This window comes from Anopheles arabiensis, chromosome X, assembly GCF_016920715.1.
Source record: "Anopheles arabiensis isolate DONGOLA chromosome X, AaraD3, whole genome shotgun sequence".
Lineage (NCBI taxonomy): Eukaryota > Metazoa > Arthropoda > Insecta > Diptera > Culicidae > Anopheles > Anopheles arabiensis.
Window position 1 is genome coordinate 5,999,952 of NC_053519.1, and position 17,754 is coordinate 6,017,705.

General features: G+C 56.9%; 1 protein-coding gene across 1 annotated transcript in view; it reads left to right on the forward strand.

The window, feature by feature from the left end:
- The window catches only part of LOC120905537 (F-actin-monooxygenase Mical), a 73,783-nt gene that overhangs the window by 53,113 nt on the left and 2,916 nt on the right, over positions 1 to 17,754 (forward strand). Inside the window, 6 exon segments of the mRNA XM_040316416.1 lie at positions 357 to 6,400; positions 9,099 to 13,734; positions 14,000 to 14,032; positions 16,825 to 17,044; positions 17,161 to 17,251; positions 17,340 to 17,650. Of these exon segments, the coding sequence (XP_040172350.1) occupies positions 357 to 6,400; positions 9,099 to 13,734; positions 14,000 to 14,032; positions 16,825 to 17,044; positions 17,161 to 17,251; positions 17,340 to 17,650 (11,335 nt within the window).

Sequence of the window (17,754 nt, forward strand, 5' to 3'; positions counted from 1 at the left end):
AGCGCGCACCAGTGCGGAGTGAGGTTAATGGTGCTGTTCACTGTATTACAATCTGTTTCTTTTTTTTCCATTTTTCTTCTTCTTCTTCTTCTTCGTTTACCCTGTTTTGTTTTTGGCGGTGCCAAACCGCGTACTACTACCATCTGTCTCTTTCTCATGTATTTCAACAACAACCACAACATCAACGACAACGAAACGAAATTATGTGCTCCTTTTTGTTGCGTTTTGGTTTGTGCGCACAAAAACAAAACAAAATTGGTCTCAAACTATCCCAATCACACGGAAACTTCCTCCTCCTAACACACCCCATTGGCGTGTACGTGTGTATGTGTGTGTGTGTGTGTGCATTGTGTTAGAAGTGTCAGGTCGTCACCGTGCAGCAGGCAACCGTGGGCAAGGCCGCCCCAGCCCCGACCGGACCGGTGGAAAGTGCCGAGGATCGTGCCATCAAGGAGCGCATGCTGCAGAAGCTGAGCGTGCGGGAGCAGTGGCTGCACGCGCAGCAGGGTGGCGCCGACCAGGCGCCGCCGCAACAACCGACCGGCCAGCAGACCGGTGCAGCAGCCGGTGGTAGCGCGCCCGATTCGGCCAAAGTCAAAAGTACCTCCTTTTTCGGCGGCCTCATGAACAGCCTAACCACACTCATCAAACCGAAATCACAAATCTCACCACCAACAGCAAGCACCACCACAACACCATCCCCACCACCACAACAACAACAGCAGGCGCCATCACCACAGAATTCGCCTCCATTACGCTCGTCATCCGCTTCCATACCGATGCAACAGCCCGTCGGCACTAATACAGCCTCACCGCAGCAGTCACCGCAGCTTGCCCGCTCAGCGCCCGCTGTTCCACCGTCTCCGCTGGCGGTGGTGAAGAGTCAGACCGCTGCCGCGATGCCGCCCGCCTCGCCGACCCCGTCGCACAAGAAGCTGGCCGGCCGCAGGCACAGCAAACCGGACGGCGGCTCGCCCCACGGCCAGCGGTCTACCGGCAACAGCCGCCGGCCGAGCCTGGCCCGGGAGGCGGCGGGCGACCCCGAGCCGGACGAGTTTCTCGCCCAGCTGAAGCAGGAGCAGCTCGAGGCGGAAAAGCGCTCCAAGCGGCAGGAGGCGAAAAAGTTCAAGAGCAACATGCAGTCGATCCGGTCCGCGGTGGACGGCGGCCCGAAGGTGGTCGGCGTCAAGAGCGAGCAGGACGTGGCCAAGTTCTTCGCGGAGAAGCAGAAGGCGCAGCAGCAGCCACGCAAGCAGCTCCCGAACAAGGACGTTGCCGCGCTGCAGCAGGGCAACGGGCTGGCCCGGTACTTCCCGGGCGGTGCCGGCAAGTCGACCGGCACCACGCCGTCGTCCGTCTCGAGCGTGGAAGGATCGCCGGCCCTCGGCCGCAAGAAGCCGAGCGACGTCGATCTGGCCAAATACTTTGGCGCAAAGGCGAGCAACGCCCCGGCGGCGACGCCACCGTCCTCGGCCGTCGTGTCGCCGGCCATCTCGCGCAAGAGCAGCATCGAATCGCCCGGCCCGGTGCGCAAGCTGGCGCTCGGTGGGGGGGCCGTGCTGCCCCCGAAGCCGCCGGTCGTGCCACTGCCGCCGAAGAAGAACATACTCGCCTTCCAGCCGATACGCAAGTCGAAGACGGAGGCGGCCCTGCCGGCGTCCCAGCCGCCGGTGGCGAACGGTGCCACTGTGAAGCCACCGAAGCCGACCGAATCGCCCGCGGCGCGCCGCAAGGAGGAGCCGGCCCCGAAGCAGCAGGAGCAACCGATCGATCCGGACGAGCAGCTGTTCGAGGCGCTGCTGCAGGACGTCAACGACGAGCTGGTCGACACGTTCGAGGCGATCGTGGAGGAGTCGCGGTCGAACAAATCGAGCCCGAAGCAGACGCGCAAAAACGGCAAAGCGGCCACGGGGCCCCCGGCCCGCAAAGAGTCGCCCAAGAAGGCGAAGAAACCGGAGAAGGAGACAAAGCCGGCTGCGCCGCCGCAGACCGTGCCAAAGCTGACCATCAAGCGGCCCGCGTTTAAGATAGCGATGCCGGTGAAGATGCAGGAAACGCTCGAGGAGATCTATCTCGCCAGCCTGTCCAAGCTGGACACGCGCTCGTCCTCGCTGATCGATCTGACCAACCACGGTGCGGAGGAGACGGTGGAAGCAGCGATGACAGCGAGCGGCAAGCAGGCAGTAGCAGCAGCAGCAGCAGCGCCCACCGCCCTAGGTAAAGTGGTGGAGGAGGAGCCGCAGGGAGACGGGGAGCGAAGGTCGAGCTCGGGGGGTTCGAGCACCTTTCGTTCCGGCGCCTCCCAGCCCAGCACCGATGTACTTACTTTGCAGCCCTTTCAGGACCCCCAGCAGAAGAAGCGGAAACCGCAGCAGCAACAGCCGCCGAAAGCGACGCCCGAGAAAGGCTCGGTGGTGGCGCCCGCAGCGCAACCACCACCATCCGCGAAGGCAGCGACGGCGAAGACGAGCGAGACAACGTCGCCGGCAGTGAAGCTGGTGCCTGGAGCGGCGAGAGCGGCCGCAGCAGCGCCCAGTCGGAAGGCTGGCAGCCCGGCGAGCTCGGCAGCAGCAGCAGCAGCAGCAGCAACGACAGCAACTCCAGCACCTCCTCCTTCTGGCACGCCGACCGCATCGAGGAAGGTGATTTCTAGCGTGCAGATCTCGCTGAAACCGTCCGCCGAGCCGCCCGAACGTCCGAGCAAGCCGGCCGCGCCGAAGTCGGCGTTCGCCGCCGTCTCGAAGGATCCGCTGTCGCAAAAGTCCATCTCCATGCTCGAGCTGCACCGCGCGCCGACGGTGGAGGAGAAGCAGCAGAGGGTGCGGCAGGAGGAGACGAAGAAGCAGGTGGTGTGCAATGGGCTTGCAACGCCCCCGACCAAGCGCAAGCAGCAGCAGCAGCAGCAGAGTAAGAAGCAGCAAGCAGTCGCGTCGCCCGAGCAGAAACAACCCGAAAAGAAGGATGGCAATAAGGCCACGCAACCAGAGGTGCAGGTGGAGGCGGTGTCGCCACTGCCAGCACCAGCCAACAGTGTCGTTCAACCGAGCCCGGCGCCGCCCCACACCCGCTGCCGTACGCTTTCCTCCGACGAGCAGTGCTTCGAGGAGCTGCGCAAAAAGCACGAAGCCATATTCGCCAACCAGCAGCAGCAGCAGCAGCAGCAGCAACCAATCACCAAAGCACAGCCAGAGCGAGCGCCCGAACCGCCGAAAACGCTCTCGGACGTGCGCAGCGCGCTGCTCACGGTGCAGCCCGCTGCGCCCGAGCTAGACGATCGCATCGATCCGCACTATCGCGAGGGCATCAACCAGCTCGTGATGGAGCTGATGCCGGGAGTCGCCCTCGACGAGGACGTGCCGGTGCCGCGCCAGCGCCAGAAGTCCTCCTTCCACAAGGAGCTGCAGAAGCTGCAGCGGGCCAACGCCGCAGCAGTTGCGGCTGGTCCTTCGACCACGATGGAGCCCAAGATGGAGGTGATCCGTACGCCGAGCGTTAAGCCGAGCCAGGCGGAAAAGTCGCGGCAGGGCAGCGAGGAGAAGATGCAAATTCGGCTCGAGCGCTCGACCCAAATCAAGGAGCAGTACGTGAAGAAGGGTAGCGCGGTGCTGCCGTCCTCGGTGGCCAGTGCCGCTGGGCAGAGCGCTTCCTCGGCAGCGAAGGGCAAATCCTTCGTCATGCCGAACGTGCCGGCGGACATTGATCGCCATCGGGGCATACTGAGCCGCGATGCGGAGATGAAGGTGAAGGAGGCTGCTAGCAAGCGGACAGAGGTGGACGAGTTTGAGGATCTGCTGGAGAAGATTGGAGACGATGTGACGGCGACCGGAGATATCGATCTGGACGAACTGTTGGCAGAGGAGGAGAAGCCGAAACCACCGAAGGCGCCGACAGTGGAGAAGAGGACGGTCGAAAAGAAGGTGGACAACCGGCCGGTAGGTAATAAGCAGGGTCCGACGAAACAGGAACCATCTGGTCCATCTTACAGCAACAGTAAGCGTAGCGTAGAGTCGACCACCAGCGTCTCCACAGCGACGAGCAGCTCAGGCTCCACCAAAACCACCGCCAGCCGAGGCATATCGGAGGCCAAGCTCAACGAAACAATCTCCCAGCTCACCGACAAATTGCAGCAATCGCGTGTCAAGGCTGCCAAAGAGCAGGACCACTCGAAGGATGCGTTTGCGGCCCTGTTCAGCGCGACCGACGCCTCCCAGACCGAGCTGGACCTGTTCGAGGAGCTGTGCAAGCGGGAAGAGCCCGAGCCGAAACAGAACCGGTCCGATCTGGTCGACAGCTCGACGATCGCCAAACCTGCCGCCGTCATGCCGGACGTGATCTGCTCGACCAAGAAGCCCGAGCCGAAGCCGCTGCAGATCCTCGACCACATGGAATCGCTCAAGAAGACGGCGGCGATGCCGCTGGTGCCACCGCCGCAGACGATCCAGGTGTACACGCTGCACACGAGCGCGGACGGGGAGCAGCCGGTGCAGCCGCAACCGTCCACCCAGGGCATGTCGGGCGACTACGCCCACATCCTCAAGGACATCACGTCCGGGCTGGTCGGGGCCGACTTTGCCGCGCCGGTCGTGTACGAACCGCCCGCACCGGCACGCCGCGACCGCACCGACTTCCAGGCCTACAAGCAGCTGCTGGAGGAGAAGGCATCGCGCGAGGAACCGATACCGGTGCCGCCGTCCGGTCCGCCGGAGTCGCAGCCCCAGCGTCCGCTCCGGCGGCAGAAGAAGATCGACCGCACCGAGACGAGCACCTCGCCCATCCCGACGGCCGCCCGGGCTGCAGGTCGGGCCGCGTTCGACAACTCGCTCTGCATCGATCCGTGGCGGGCGCGCAAATCCGCCAGCATCGAGAACGTGGCGATCGAGCAGGTGTTTGTGAAGCAGAACGATGCGGTCGTGGACACGTTCTTCGTCGTGCCGGACAGCCGGCAGCGCCAGCCGAGCGGCTCGTCCAAGCTGCGGCGCTCCAAGTCGTACGACCGACTCGCGGTGCCCGGCAGTGGCCAGCGCAGGGGCTCGCTCAAGCAGAAGCAATCGCTGGACGAGCTGCGCGACTTCGGGTACGATGTGGAGCCGTCGGTGCGGTCGCGCCAGCTGGTCGATCCGCGCCTGCGCCACCTCGAGCTCGAGCTCGGCTCGGACGAGGAGCTGGCGAATCTGCGCGACCATCCGGCCCGCCGCTGGCAGACCGATCGCGCGAACAAGTCCCGCAAGAACCGCTCACTCACGGACGTGGCGAGGGGAGGAGGGAAGGAGGGACGGGCGGTGGAGCCCCCGAAGGTGGACATTGATCGCGAGTCGCCCCGGCCGCGCACGACCGACTTCTCCAAGTGGGAGGCAATACTGGACCGGGGCGTCACGTACTACGAGGGGGGCGCGAAGCCGAAGCCGGACGTGAAGGCGCTGGAGAAGCGCATCGAGGATCTGGAGGTGCGGCGGGCCCGGCCCCTGCGCCGCAAGGCCATCCCGAAGGGCTACGATCCGGACGAGTACGTGCCGCGCATCAATCGGCGCGGGGCGGACCTGTACGACTATCCCGATCCGACGCTGCCGCGTGACTACGACCCGGAGGAGTACATCCCGAGGGCGACCCGTGCGGCCCATGCGGGGGTAGCGTCGCCGCCCGACCAGCCGCTGCCCCGTTCGTACGACCCGGACGAGTACGTCCCGAGAGCGAACCGGCGGGAGGCCGCGTGCTACGAGGTGCCGGTCGCCGTGCAGCGTACCCCGGCCAAGTACTACAAGGAGCCGTACTACCCGGCGGAGGTGGAGATGCCACCGGTGACCTCCCACTACGGCACTACGGTGCCGCTGGGCCGCTCGAAAACGGCCGGCCACGTGCCGACGATCACGTCCAGCACGAGGGAGCTGCCGCGGGACATCGCCCGCACGCAGTACGCGCGCCGGTACGATGCCGAGGATCGGCACATCGTCGACCGCAGCCATCGGCTGCACGAGAAGACGAACAAGTTCATCCGCACGCAGCTGACGCGCAACGACCCGAACCCGTACATACGCGAGATGCTCGAGAATGACAGCGAGGAGGAGTACTCGCACCACCATCACCATCACCATCCGACGGCTAGCGGCGTCGGCGGCGGCGGCGGCGGCGGCTACCATCATCCGCGCTCGGCCGCACTGGGCTACGGGACTGCGGGCTCGTCGTACGGCAGCTCGGGCGCGGCCGCCATGAGCCGCATCCAGACGAAGGCCATCACGCAACCGTCCCGGATGCTGCAGTACGGTGGGCGCAAGGACTACCCGACCACTACTACTGCTGCCGGCTCCGTTGGTGGAGGTGGTCGGTCGGTCGCGTCCAGCAGCTACGACCATCGGCGCCGTGGAGCAGGCGATACGTCGCGCACGCGCGACAACTGCAACATTTCGTAAACGCGGGGACGAGTCGAAGACACACCCGATCTGACGCTCTCTGTTTGTGCCATATACCTATGCCTATAGTCTACTACTCCTCCTGCTCCACCTGCAACACAGCATCTTCCATCATCATCTGTCAAATGTGTAGTCGCGAGGAAAGCCATATCTTCACATCGTCATTACCATCTAGCGATTACACCAACACGACCAACTTCCTCTACCCTGTCGAGTGCAGCCTGTGTGCTCAACCCATCACTCACCTCTGTGCTCATCTATCTGTGCACCATCCAGCGTGTTTCTGTTTCTTCGTACGTGTCCGAGTGTCTCCACATTGCCTGCCTAAACGCTAGATACATCATAACTACCACCACCCACAACAACATTTGCGCTATTTTATACAACAAGCCACCAAACAGCCACATCTCTACCAAAACAAAAAAAAACAACCTCAAAACAAAATGGGGCTCCGTCCGTTAAAGTCGAGCCGCGCTGCTCTAGTTTGACAGATAGTTTCGGCAACTGAAAAACAAACAAAAAATGAAGCGTGTCCACCTGCTGTTTCTGTACCTGTGTCCTGTGTCGGTGTGTTGTCTTCTTCCCGCCCGACGAGGGAGCGATCCGTCGCATCTGTTATGTGTGTGTATGTGTGTGGGTGGTGGTAATTGTTCTCGCTACCACACACACCACACACACACACACTCTCCGATCGATCGCTCGCGTGAAGTGAATATTCTCCCCACAACACACCACTCCCCAACATCCCCACACCGGAGAGGTAAACTTGCTGTGTTACGGTGTGACGCTGTGTTGTGTTTTCGTTGCGTTTTTATTTTGTTTCTGTTTTCATTACATTTGCGTTGTTTTACGTGGCGTTTTGCTCTTATTGTTGTGTGTCTATTGCGACCATCTGGTTTGATATTTCTTTTCATTGTGTATATTGTTTCTTTTTTCTTTTTTTTTTACTTTCTTACTTACCCGTCTGGCCATCTAATCCCGTTTCATTTGTTTTATCATTTTCGTTGCTCGCTTTGCCCGTGCCACGCACTTTAATTCGATCGTTTAAAAGCTGTGGTTTGAGCCATTCAAAACACGACAGCATCTCGTCTCATCTTCAGGGTGAATATCGGTTATATTCAAAAAATGAAACAGAAAAACTGGATGTAAAGCACGATTACTAGTACTATGTGGGTTACTTGCTGATCCTCCGACACGCCTTGTGCTAGTCTGTACAAATTTTGGGTAAACACGGGTACTTTTGATGTACCAAACAAAGGGCACACACCGGTCTTCTTCAGGCTTCCTCATGGGCTGGCAATATTTCACATCACTTGTCATTCATTCTTATGGTACACGTAGTGCTTGCAAGATGTCATGAGCATCACGTGATGCTCACCACCGAAAACAATAAACGTAACTGTGGTAGCTTAATGTTCATTGCTGAAAGTGCGGCATGACATGCCGAACGCGACGTGCGAGTGCTTGAGTCAAGCCCGATACTCTGACGGACAAGCTGAGCTTAATGCCGTCGCAAACACAATCATGACTTTTTCTGGCTGTGAACAGTGCTGCCAAAGGGCACTGTTGCAGTCACCAACACGCATGGCCGAAACGAAGTTGAGATCAGGTCACGTACACAACGGTCATGATCAGGGGTGAGACTCATACAGTTGGTGCACCAATCACATGCTTGATGACATTTTTTGGTAGGACCCAATTCTTGGTCACTCACTTGGCCATGACATTTTCTCCCAATGATAATCACGACATTCTTGGGCCATACTTGGCGAGTGGTTTCAAGCAACGAAATGAGCATGCTTTTTCGCTCTGAGAAAGCAGGCTCATTTTGTTGCTTGGAACCACTCGCACGCACCGCATATCTCCCATGACTATCGTGATGAATACCGACAACACATGTTGCGACCTAGTGACTGACCAAGAGTTGCAAAAATGTCACCAAGCATGTGATGGTCGTACCAACCTGCTTGAGTCTCATCCCTGATTGGTCACCTCAACTTTCTAATTCAGTTTGATGGGCATGATAACAAACCAAACATTGTCCGATGACATCATCCAATACGGTATCTCCCTCTGTCGGATTGTTGTTGCATTGGATTTATTCCTTCTATAATTATACCACAATTTGTACGTTTTTTTATGAAATACAGTACAAAATCACCAAACATACCAGCCGTTTCCGAGAATTTGGATTTGGCAACGCTGTGAAACGATTTTGCCTAAAATATTGTGTAGATAGTACACTATGAACCCTCAAAACACGCTCCATTAAAATCACTCCCCCAAAGCCACCAGGACAAATATGGGCGGATAAATCAAAACCGAATTTCAAATGACGCGCTTGTGATGTTAAAATATCACAATTTTTCAATGTTCAACAATTACTTTTTTATAACTGCTTTTTATCATTGTTTTAATACTAACTTTGTGTCACGCGAAAGCCTACAATGCTGGAATGTTGCCCTTGGCGCAGTTTTAGTACCCAGACACACTCACAGACACTAACGACGCAGAGATACCGACTAACGTTGTGACGCTTAACCTGCATCCCGCTCGCCAAAAAGCGGCGACGTACGACGACGATGCCCTCGCAATAACCAGCTCCAAAGCGCTCTTACTGCTGCCCGGTTGTGTTTATCTCCTAAAAACTTGGAATGTTTGCCGTTTTCCTGTTCGTTCCCCCTGTTGTCACAGAGCACTACTCCTGTGGAAATTGTACACTAATACACCGTTCCCATTTTTTTTCCTGCTTCCCCAGGGTGCTTCCAACTCGGAGGTAAACTCGACGGAAATATCGACCGACTCGGAGTTTGACGACGAGCAGCCGCAGCGGGTGCCGCCCTCGTTCCACCTGGAGTTTAAGCCGCTGGTCGAGGTCGACCCGACGATCAAGCTCGTGCAGAACCGGGCGCCGCTGGCCGTGCCGCGGCCGGGCGACTACGTCCTGAGCAAGACGGCCAGCACCGAGGGCATCGCGTCCAAGAAGAGCCTCGAGCTGAAGAAGAAGTACCTGCTCGGCGAGGGCACGACCGGGCTGGGCATCCTCAAGTCCGGCTCGGCCTCGGCGCTCGACTCCAAGTTTAAAACGTTCCACTCGAACATTACCGAGTGCCAGAAGCTGCTCAACCCGGCGGCGGTACAGGTCAGTCCGACGCTGCAACCGTTCCTGAAGGCGGCGCCGGTGCCAGCAGCGCCGGTAGCGCCCGGCCCAACCGAGTCGGCCAACGACACGGAGAAGGAGAACGTGTACGAGGGCAAGCGGTCGGGCAACGGGCAACCGAACGTGGTGGGAAGCGTGGTGGCCGGCGCAGCCAACAAGCGCTCCTCGCTGGTGGAAACGATCAACACCACGCTGGTGGAGAACAAGCTGAACGAGATCAAGTCGAGCGAGTGCTTCCCGGCCCTGCCGCCCAAGGAGGAGCCGCCGGAGCAGCCGCCGGTGACGTCACCGTCCCAGAACGGGTCGCCGGCAAAGCCGAGCGAGAGCAATGGCCACCTGGACCATGCCGCCAAGCTGAAAAACAGCATCAACAACAACAACAACCACAGCAGCAACGGTACACAGAACAACAACAACAACCACCACCACCACCACACACCCGTCAACCACAAGGCCAACAACCACAACAACAACAACAATAACAACAATGGCGAAGAGGAGGAGGAGGAGGTGGAGGTGATCGAAATCATCGACATAGTGACGCCGGAAAAGGGGAAGGCGGCGACGGCGTCCCCGACCCATCGGGAGGTGGCATCCTCCGGGGCGACCCACGAGCCGGTCGCTGGTCCGGAGCGGAAGTACATCGGTGCGCTGAAGCACGCGTACATCGACCTGACGACCGATTCGCCCAACTGTGACCGGTCGCTGGTGGAGACGACGCTCGATTTCAGCATCGCGCCCTCGAAGGTGGCTGGTGCTATCGTCCCCGAGCGCCCAACCAACTCCACTGCCGTGCCGGACGCGGCGTCGGGCAACGCACGGAACGACAGCAACGACAACAAGATCGAGCAGACGGCGAACGGCGGCTCGGCGGAGCAGCAGGCCCCGAAAGAGCAGCAGAGAGCGGTGGAGGAGGAAAGGGAGCAGGAGGAGGGATGCCACGAGACGACGCTGCAGGTGCCGCTGGACGTGCCCTGGACCAAGCAGGAGGAGATCGAGTCGGACAGCATCTCCGAGTCGGGCTCGAACAGTAGCGGCATCAGCAGTTCGAGCAGTTCGAGCAGCAGCTCGAGCAGCAGTACGTCGAGCGTGGAGGACATACCGCACTTCATACTCGACTCGACCACCAGCCCGGAGACGCAGCACGGGGACGAGCGGTTCGTGCCGCGGCTCGAGGTGCGCGACGCAACCGGCGAGCTGATGCAGATCGACAGCCTGATGATCATCGACGGCCGGTACATAGGCGATCCGGAGGATCTGAAGCTGATGGAGCGGCTGCCGCCCGACACGCAGATAGCGGCCCAGCTGCTGCAGGCCGAGATGAACCAGGACAGCATCAGCACGGTGGTGGAGAGTGCACCGGAGCACCCGCTGCAGGAGGAACGCAAGCCATCCGCCGACGACCAGGTAGTACCAGCTGAAGAAGAGGGGGAGGAAGAGGAGGAGGAGGAGCGTGCTAGCACACCGACACCGCCTGCCAAGCCGGAGGAGCCTGTGGCGGAGGTTCACGCCACCACCACCACCACCACCACCACCACGGCGCCGTCTCTCTCCAACTTTGTCTCGCAGCGGACCGGCGGCTTCCGGTTCGATTCGCTGCACGAGCACAAGCTCGACACGCTCAAGAACCTGCCGTTCGTGCTGGAGGCGCAGCGCAGCGCCGTGCCGTCGAAGCCGACCCATCTCAGCCTGGGGGAGCGCCGGCCGCCCGAGAGCGAAACGGACGCGGAGCAGACGCCGATGGCGGGCGAAATGCTGCCGCCGCTGGTGGCCGTCGCCGCCACCGCCCAGGACCCGGACTCGGACTCGCCGGACGACACGGAGGTGACGACGCAGAACAACCTCACCGAGACGGAGCTGTCCGACTGGGCGGCCGACGACGCCGTCTCGGAGAACTTTGTCGATCTGGAGTTTGGGCTCGGGGCGGGCAGGGGCGCTACGGTGCGCCGCAACCAAAAGCCGAAGCATCTGCGGCTGCCGGCCAAGCGCGACGGCGGGGCGAACGCAAGGGGGGCGGTACTTCCACTGGCCGCCACTGCCCCGCTCGCGACGGAGGACGGCATCATACGGAATCTGGCGCTGGAGGACATCGAGTTCATGGACACCGGCTCGGAGGAGGAAAGCTGCATCGAGACGTACTCCACCACCAACCGGATGGTGGTGAAGAACCGCGGCTACATGGAGATAATGGACCCGGCGGTGGAGGCCCAGCGGACGGTGTACCACCCGCCGCCGCCGGTGTACGGGGCCGCGGCACCGCTGGTCGAGGCGATCAACAGCCAGGTGGCGGGCCGGCAGCTCGACTACATCGAGCAGGGCGCGTACCTGCTCGCGACGGACGACGCCAAGACGCCGATGAACGAGGAGCCGCCCGGGAAGGGCCCGTTCCCGGGGGCCTGCCCCGGGCTGCGGCTGGACGCCGACATCGAGGAGGACAGCCTGCTGCTGGTCAGCTCGTCGCAGGGCACGGGCACGGCCACGGACAGCACGTACGGGGACAGCGACGCCACCACGATCGTGGGACCGGCGCACCTGGAAGCCAGCGGCCGCCCCGTCGCCGGTGGTGGTGCGGCCGTCGCAAGCCCGAAACCGTCCGCCGGCAGCAGTGGCCGGGGCAGTGCCGGCGATGTAGAGGAGGAGGACCAGCAGGAGGAGCAGGGGGACGGTCCGGCCCGGAAGATCTCGGTCGAGTCGCTGTCCGGCAAGCGGAGCAGCCTGGAGCGGAAGGACGTGCGGCGCGACTCGCTCAAAAGCATCGAGGACATCGGGTACGAGAAGTACGTGAAGCGGCTGCAGCAGAAGATCCAGCAGATCAGCAAAGCGCGCGACTCGCTCGAGGTGATGAAGAGCGCGAAGCGCAAGTCGCCCAAGGCAGACGGGACGATGGTGGGGCTGCCCCTGTCCGAGGCGGCGCCGCCCGCGACGGCGGAGAGTGTGCCCGGGGCGTCACCGAAGGCAGACCACCCGCAGCAGCAGCAGCAGTCGCCACAATCGCCACAATCGCCACAATCGCCACAATCGCCGGCACCAGCCGGCACGCCCGAGCCGCCCAAGAGCGTGGAGAAGAAAATCGAGGAGATCGCGAAGGAGCGCGTGAAGCAGAAGGATCTCATACACGATCTAGTCATGGACAAGCTGCAGACGAAGAAGCAGCTGAACGCGGAAAAGCGCCTCAACCGCAGCCGCAACCGCAGCAACGCGCTGGGCGGGCAGCAGTCCGCCGGTGTCGCGGACGTGCCGCCCGCGGTGGACGGCTCGTCGCCGGCCCGGGCAGCCGGCCACCCGTTGAACGGTGGGCCGGCCGCACCGGTCACGCCCGTAACGCTCGTAACGCCCCGTGCCGGTGGCGAGGCGGCCCCCACGACGGGCCAGCTGCGCGAGGAGGCCCGCTCCCGGGCACGCCTGAAATCTAACCAAGATTTGGGACTGTCGCCCGAGGACCAGGTGCTGCTGCTGCGCAAAAAGTATCACCTCACGATGCGCGCCCTCACCAACACCACCGACGACGATGACGACGCGAACAACCGGGCCGAGCCGAACAAATCCGACGACGCCAAGTGTAAGGATCAGCAGCAGCAGCAGCAGCAGCAGCACCATCGCACGAAGCTCATCACCTCGAAAAGCGTCAACGATGTGTCGATGCTGAAGCAGCAGCAACAGCACCACCACCACCATCACCATTACAACCAGGCGGCCCTTGCGCACCACCACCATCATCACCCGCACCACCAGCACAGCCAGCAGCCGAGCTATCGGATCACGAGCACCGGGCTGGGCGCGGCGACCGGCGAACTGGCCGACCCGCCGACGCTGCCCCACAAGCTCACCGACTACATCTCCGACCCGAACCTGGTGCACAGCGGGGCGACCGAGCCGGACAGCGAGGTGCGGGTGCGGGGCGCCGCCACCAAGCGCGGCAAGGACCGGGAGCGCCGCAAAAGCATCATCGAGAAGGTGTCGGAGTTTTTCAACGGGCGCAAAAAACCGACGGCGGCGGACGGCGCCGGTGGCAGCAAGGAGGCGTCCCCGACCAAGGACCGGCCCCCGAGCAATCTGCTCGCGGTCAACGGCCAGCCGGAACCGGTCAATGGGGGCGGCAGCACCAGCCCCTCGTCCGGCGGGGGCTTTCTGCGGTTCAAAATTTCCCCCAAGCTGAAGGACAAATCCAAGGTACGTGCGACGCGAAGGTCTCTGGAGGGGCAGGCCGCCTCCTTGTTGGTGGTGGGACCTTTTGTTTTGTTTTGTTTTTTTTTTAAGGGATTGATCGCGCTTGGTAGCTCGGAAAAAAGCGGTGTTTTTGTGGTGGCTCATACGTATGTTTCTTTTCCTTTTTTTCTCTCTCTCTCTCTCTCTCTCTCTCTTTCGCGCTGCGGTTTTTTGTTCCGTTTTCTCTTCCATATACCGATTCCATCCATCCACACAATCCTGCGAACAGTCATGCTTTGATATGAGAAGCATTAGTTGTGGTGTAAGCGCTTCTTTTTTTTCATGTTTTCTTTCAATACTGCTTGCTGTTGTTGTTGTTGTGTGTGTGTGTTTTGTTCCATTTTTCTCTCTTTCTATTCGTTGTTCTCGTTGCATTTACTTTGATGGATTGCAGTTTTCATTTGTTTGTTTGTTTGTTACTGTTTTCCTCATGTGCATGTGTTTGTTTTTAGAGTTCTCTGATTGAATTTGAAGTCTGAACTTTAGTAACCGTAGACGGCTCTGTTTCTGTTAGATTCTAAGCTTCAAATTCGTTTCTTTGTTTGTTTTTATTTGTTTTTTTTTTTAATAATAATTTCTAAACCCCTACACTCTTATAGAAACACATAGTACTTGAGACGCGGAACGTGGACTGAATAGTGGACTGAGCTACATTTCGGTGGTAGTAGAGAAGGAAGAACGAGAACAGCAGTGTAATATACGTTTTGCAGACGCAACAAAACAACACAAAACAAACAAAAGAGAGTCGGAATTTACTCAGAAATTAAATAGTTGGGAGGGGCATCATTTAATTAGACAAATTTTCGTGCTAATTTCAATCGATTTCGGGCCATTGGAAAGGATTTTTATCGACCTAGAGCCAAACACAAACTCAAACGTGCTGTGTTAGTACAGGACTTACAGGAAGGCAGTAGGTTGTTCTTTGTTTTTCGATGCCTGATGCGTATTGCTAGAATATCGCGGCTCTCTGCCACAACAGAGGAAAGGCAATAAAGTTTCTCCGTCGTGTTAGATTTAGTAACGCTTTGTTTCTTGTGTTTTGTTGTAGTTGTAAAGTATTGCATCTTTTCGCTCGTTAACGGGTTATTACCACAGCATCAAGGGGGATTTTCAGTGCCTTCTGGTGGCATAAAGCCAAGAGTTCTGCTGGCACCTTATTGCTCTTGGGACAGTTATTTTAATGTTTATTTAGTTTAGTTAAATTGGAATTAATGTTGCTGTGGCTGACCCTCATTGTCATTAGTCAATGATTCCACGCAAACGACAGTACAAATTACGACAATTGTGATAGAATTTATTTTTTTTAATTTCTATAAATCCTTTGGGAATTGCAAGGCATCATTACATGGCTTTCAGCGTTTCTGATCCTTTCGGCACATTCCTGCTAAACGCCTTGTATCGTGCTGCCATCTGTCAAATCGCGTGCAAGGCATGCATGTATCACACAAATCAGCTAAAAATGACAAAAGTATACTAGAACTGCTGAAAAGCCTGCTTGTAATTTGTTCTAATTAAAGTTTATCTGGCTACACAATAACTGGAGTAAATTTCGATAATAACATAAACGAGAAAATGTCAAAAATATATGTTAAATTTCAATAGTTTATTGCACAAAACAGTTTGAATAGTAGGGACGTTAATTTAATGATCTATAGAATTTTGATGTTTATGTAGATGCCATGAAAAACAAACATTGAATTCGATCACTAAATAGAGCTTAACGATGAAAGCAAAGGTAATTAAATTACAGGGTTCTCCAAGCCAATCTCCAATGTGCACAGCATTATTCACTGTTTGCAAGATGTTTTGCAACAGCTGTCACTTGTTATATTTGCATCACAATAAAATGTCTATTATTACACATGATTTTCAACACATCACAAAGAACTGTCAAACTCAGTCCAGCTAGCGATGTGTTGAACATCATGCGAAAGAACTGAAAAATGTTTATGATGCAAATACAACAGTTGACCGCTGTTGAAAAACATCTCCCAAGCAATGAAAAATATTGTTGACATGAGAAATTGGTTCGAAAAATCCTGTATGTTTGAGAAAAAGTACATTGTTTCTGCTGTAGAAAATGTACAGGGTTTTCCGCGTCAATTTCCAACGTTTGCAACATTTTTCATTGTTTGCGAGATGTTTTTCAACAGCTGTCAAATGCTGTATTTGCATCACAATAATGTGTCAGTTCTTTCGCATGATTTTCAACACGTCTCAAGCTGGATTGAGTTTAATTGGTGTAACTTGTGATGTGTTGAAAATCATGTGTAAGAACGGAAATTTTATTATGAATCAAATACATCATTTGACAGCTGCTGAAAAACATCTAGCAGGAGGTGAAAAAATGGTGAGCACATGGTTGCACAATTTTTTCGAGAAATTCTAATTGTAATTTAATGATGTAAACAAGAGCAATAGTTTGAAACAAACGAATTATCAAAGTCACTCAGAGTGTATTCCAATGCCACTATCAGACGAACTGAAAACCCCCCTTGCAACATCAACCATACCATGAAGGAGGGAAGCATTTCACTTAATCTAACACATGGCACACACACACACATACAAACCACATGCTCGAAAAAGGATGAATTTGCATGAATCGAGACACCGTGCCATTCCACGCTTAGATAAGGAGAAACGAACTCTCCCCACACTATAGCACACACTCTCCTGATAACGCACAGGTAAACGCATGGCAGATGATTGCAAACGTAACAAACGGGGGAGTCATAAAGTAACGCTAACACTTTTGCTAACAATTTGCCATTCTGTTCATTGCAGTTCGTTTTTAATCCGTTCGTTTGTCGTTTCACTAGAATGCATGTTCTCTCAATTTTCCTTATTATTTTTGTTCGTCTCGATCGTCTCGAGCAAAAACCCTCACCCCGCACATTAACCAATAGTGCGTTTACAAAACAGTTAACCCACTGGTTTCGGTTGTTTGGTTTGGTGTATGTGACACTAATCGACTCGGGTGGACAAACGTTTTGTAACATTGCCTCTTTTTTGTATCGCCCAAACACCCGCCACCACCCGACCGTAACACAGACGAAGGAAAGCTCTCCCTACGGTGCCCGGTGTGCCTCCGACGACTGCCTTAACACGAACGGTGCGGCGGCGACGGGTTCGCCCACCACCACAACGCCCGATGCTGCCGGCCCGAACCATCATCACCACAACAGCTACACGCCGATCGGGCGCAAGGAGGCGGAAGAGCTGGAACCACCGCCCATCCCTCCGCTGCCCCTCAACTACGAGCGTTCGGACGGTAAGGAAGGAAGGAAAACGCTGCAACAACAAAAAAGCAGGGTTGTCAAACTTTTTTTTCCTAATTATTTTTTTCAACATTTTTTTTTCTAATTCCACACACACACACACATACAGACGAAGCAGCAGGTGCGGCCAACGAATCGAAAAACGAAATCAAGAAAATACGTGCAATGTCGAAAACATCGAGGCAAGCGGAATTGAAAAGGTAAGTGGAGGGGGGGGGGGGAGTTGCAAAACCCAACAGCTAGAATTCGCTTCAACGCTAATTTTGCTTCATTTTTTTTTTTTTGCAGACTGAGAATTGCTCAAGAGATACAACGAGAACAGGCCGAGATAGACGTCAAGATCAAGGATCTGGAGACGCGCGGCGTCGCGATCGAGAAGGAGCTGCGGGGCGAAAGTGAGGCGCTGCGGCAGCACGGGCCCGCCGCCAATCTCGGCGCGAACGACGAGGGGCTGGTGAAGGAGTGGCTGGAAATCATGAGCAGCATCACGCGGCTGAAGGTGCGGGACGACGAGCTGAGCATACGGCAGCAGGAGCTGCAGCTCGAGCATCGGCACGCCCAGCTGAAGGAGGAGCTCAACATGCGGTTGTCATACGGCAGTACGTTGCCTTTCCCCGTTGTCCCCTTTGTACGTGCGAAATTGCGGGACTAATATCTCCTCTCTCTCTCTCTCTCTCTCTCTCTCTCTCTCTGCCTCTCTTCT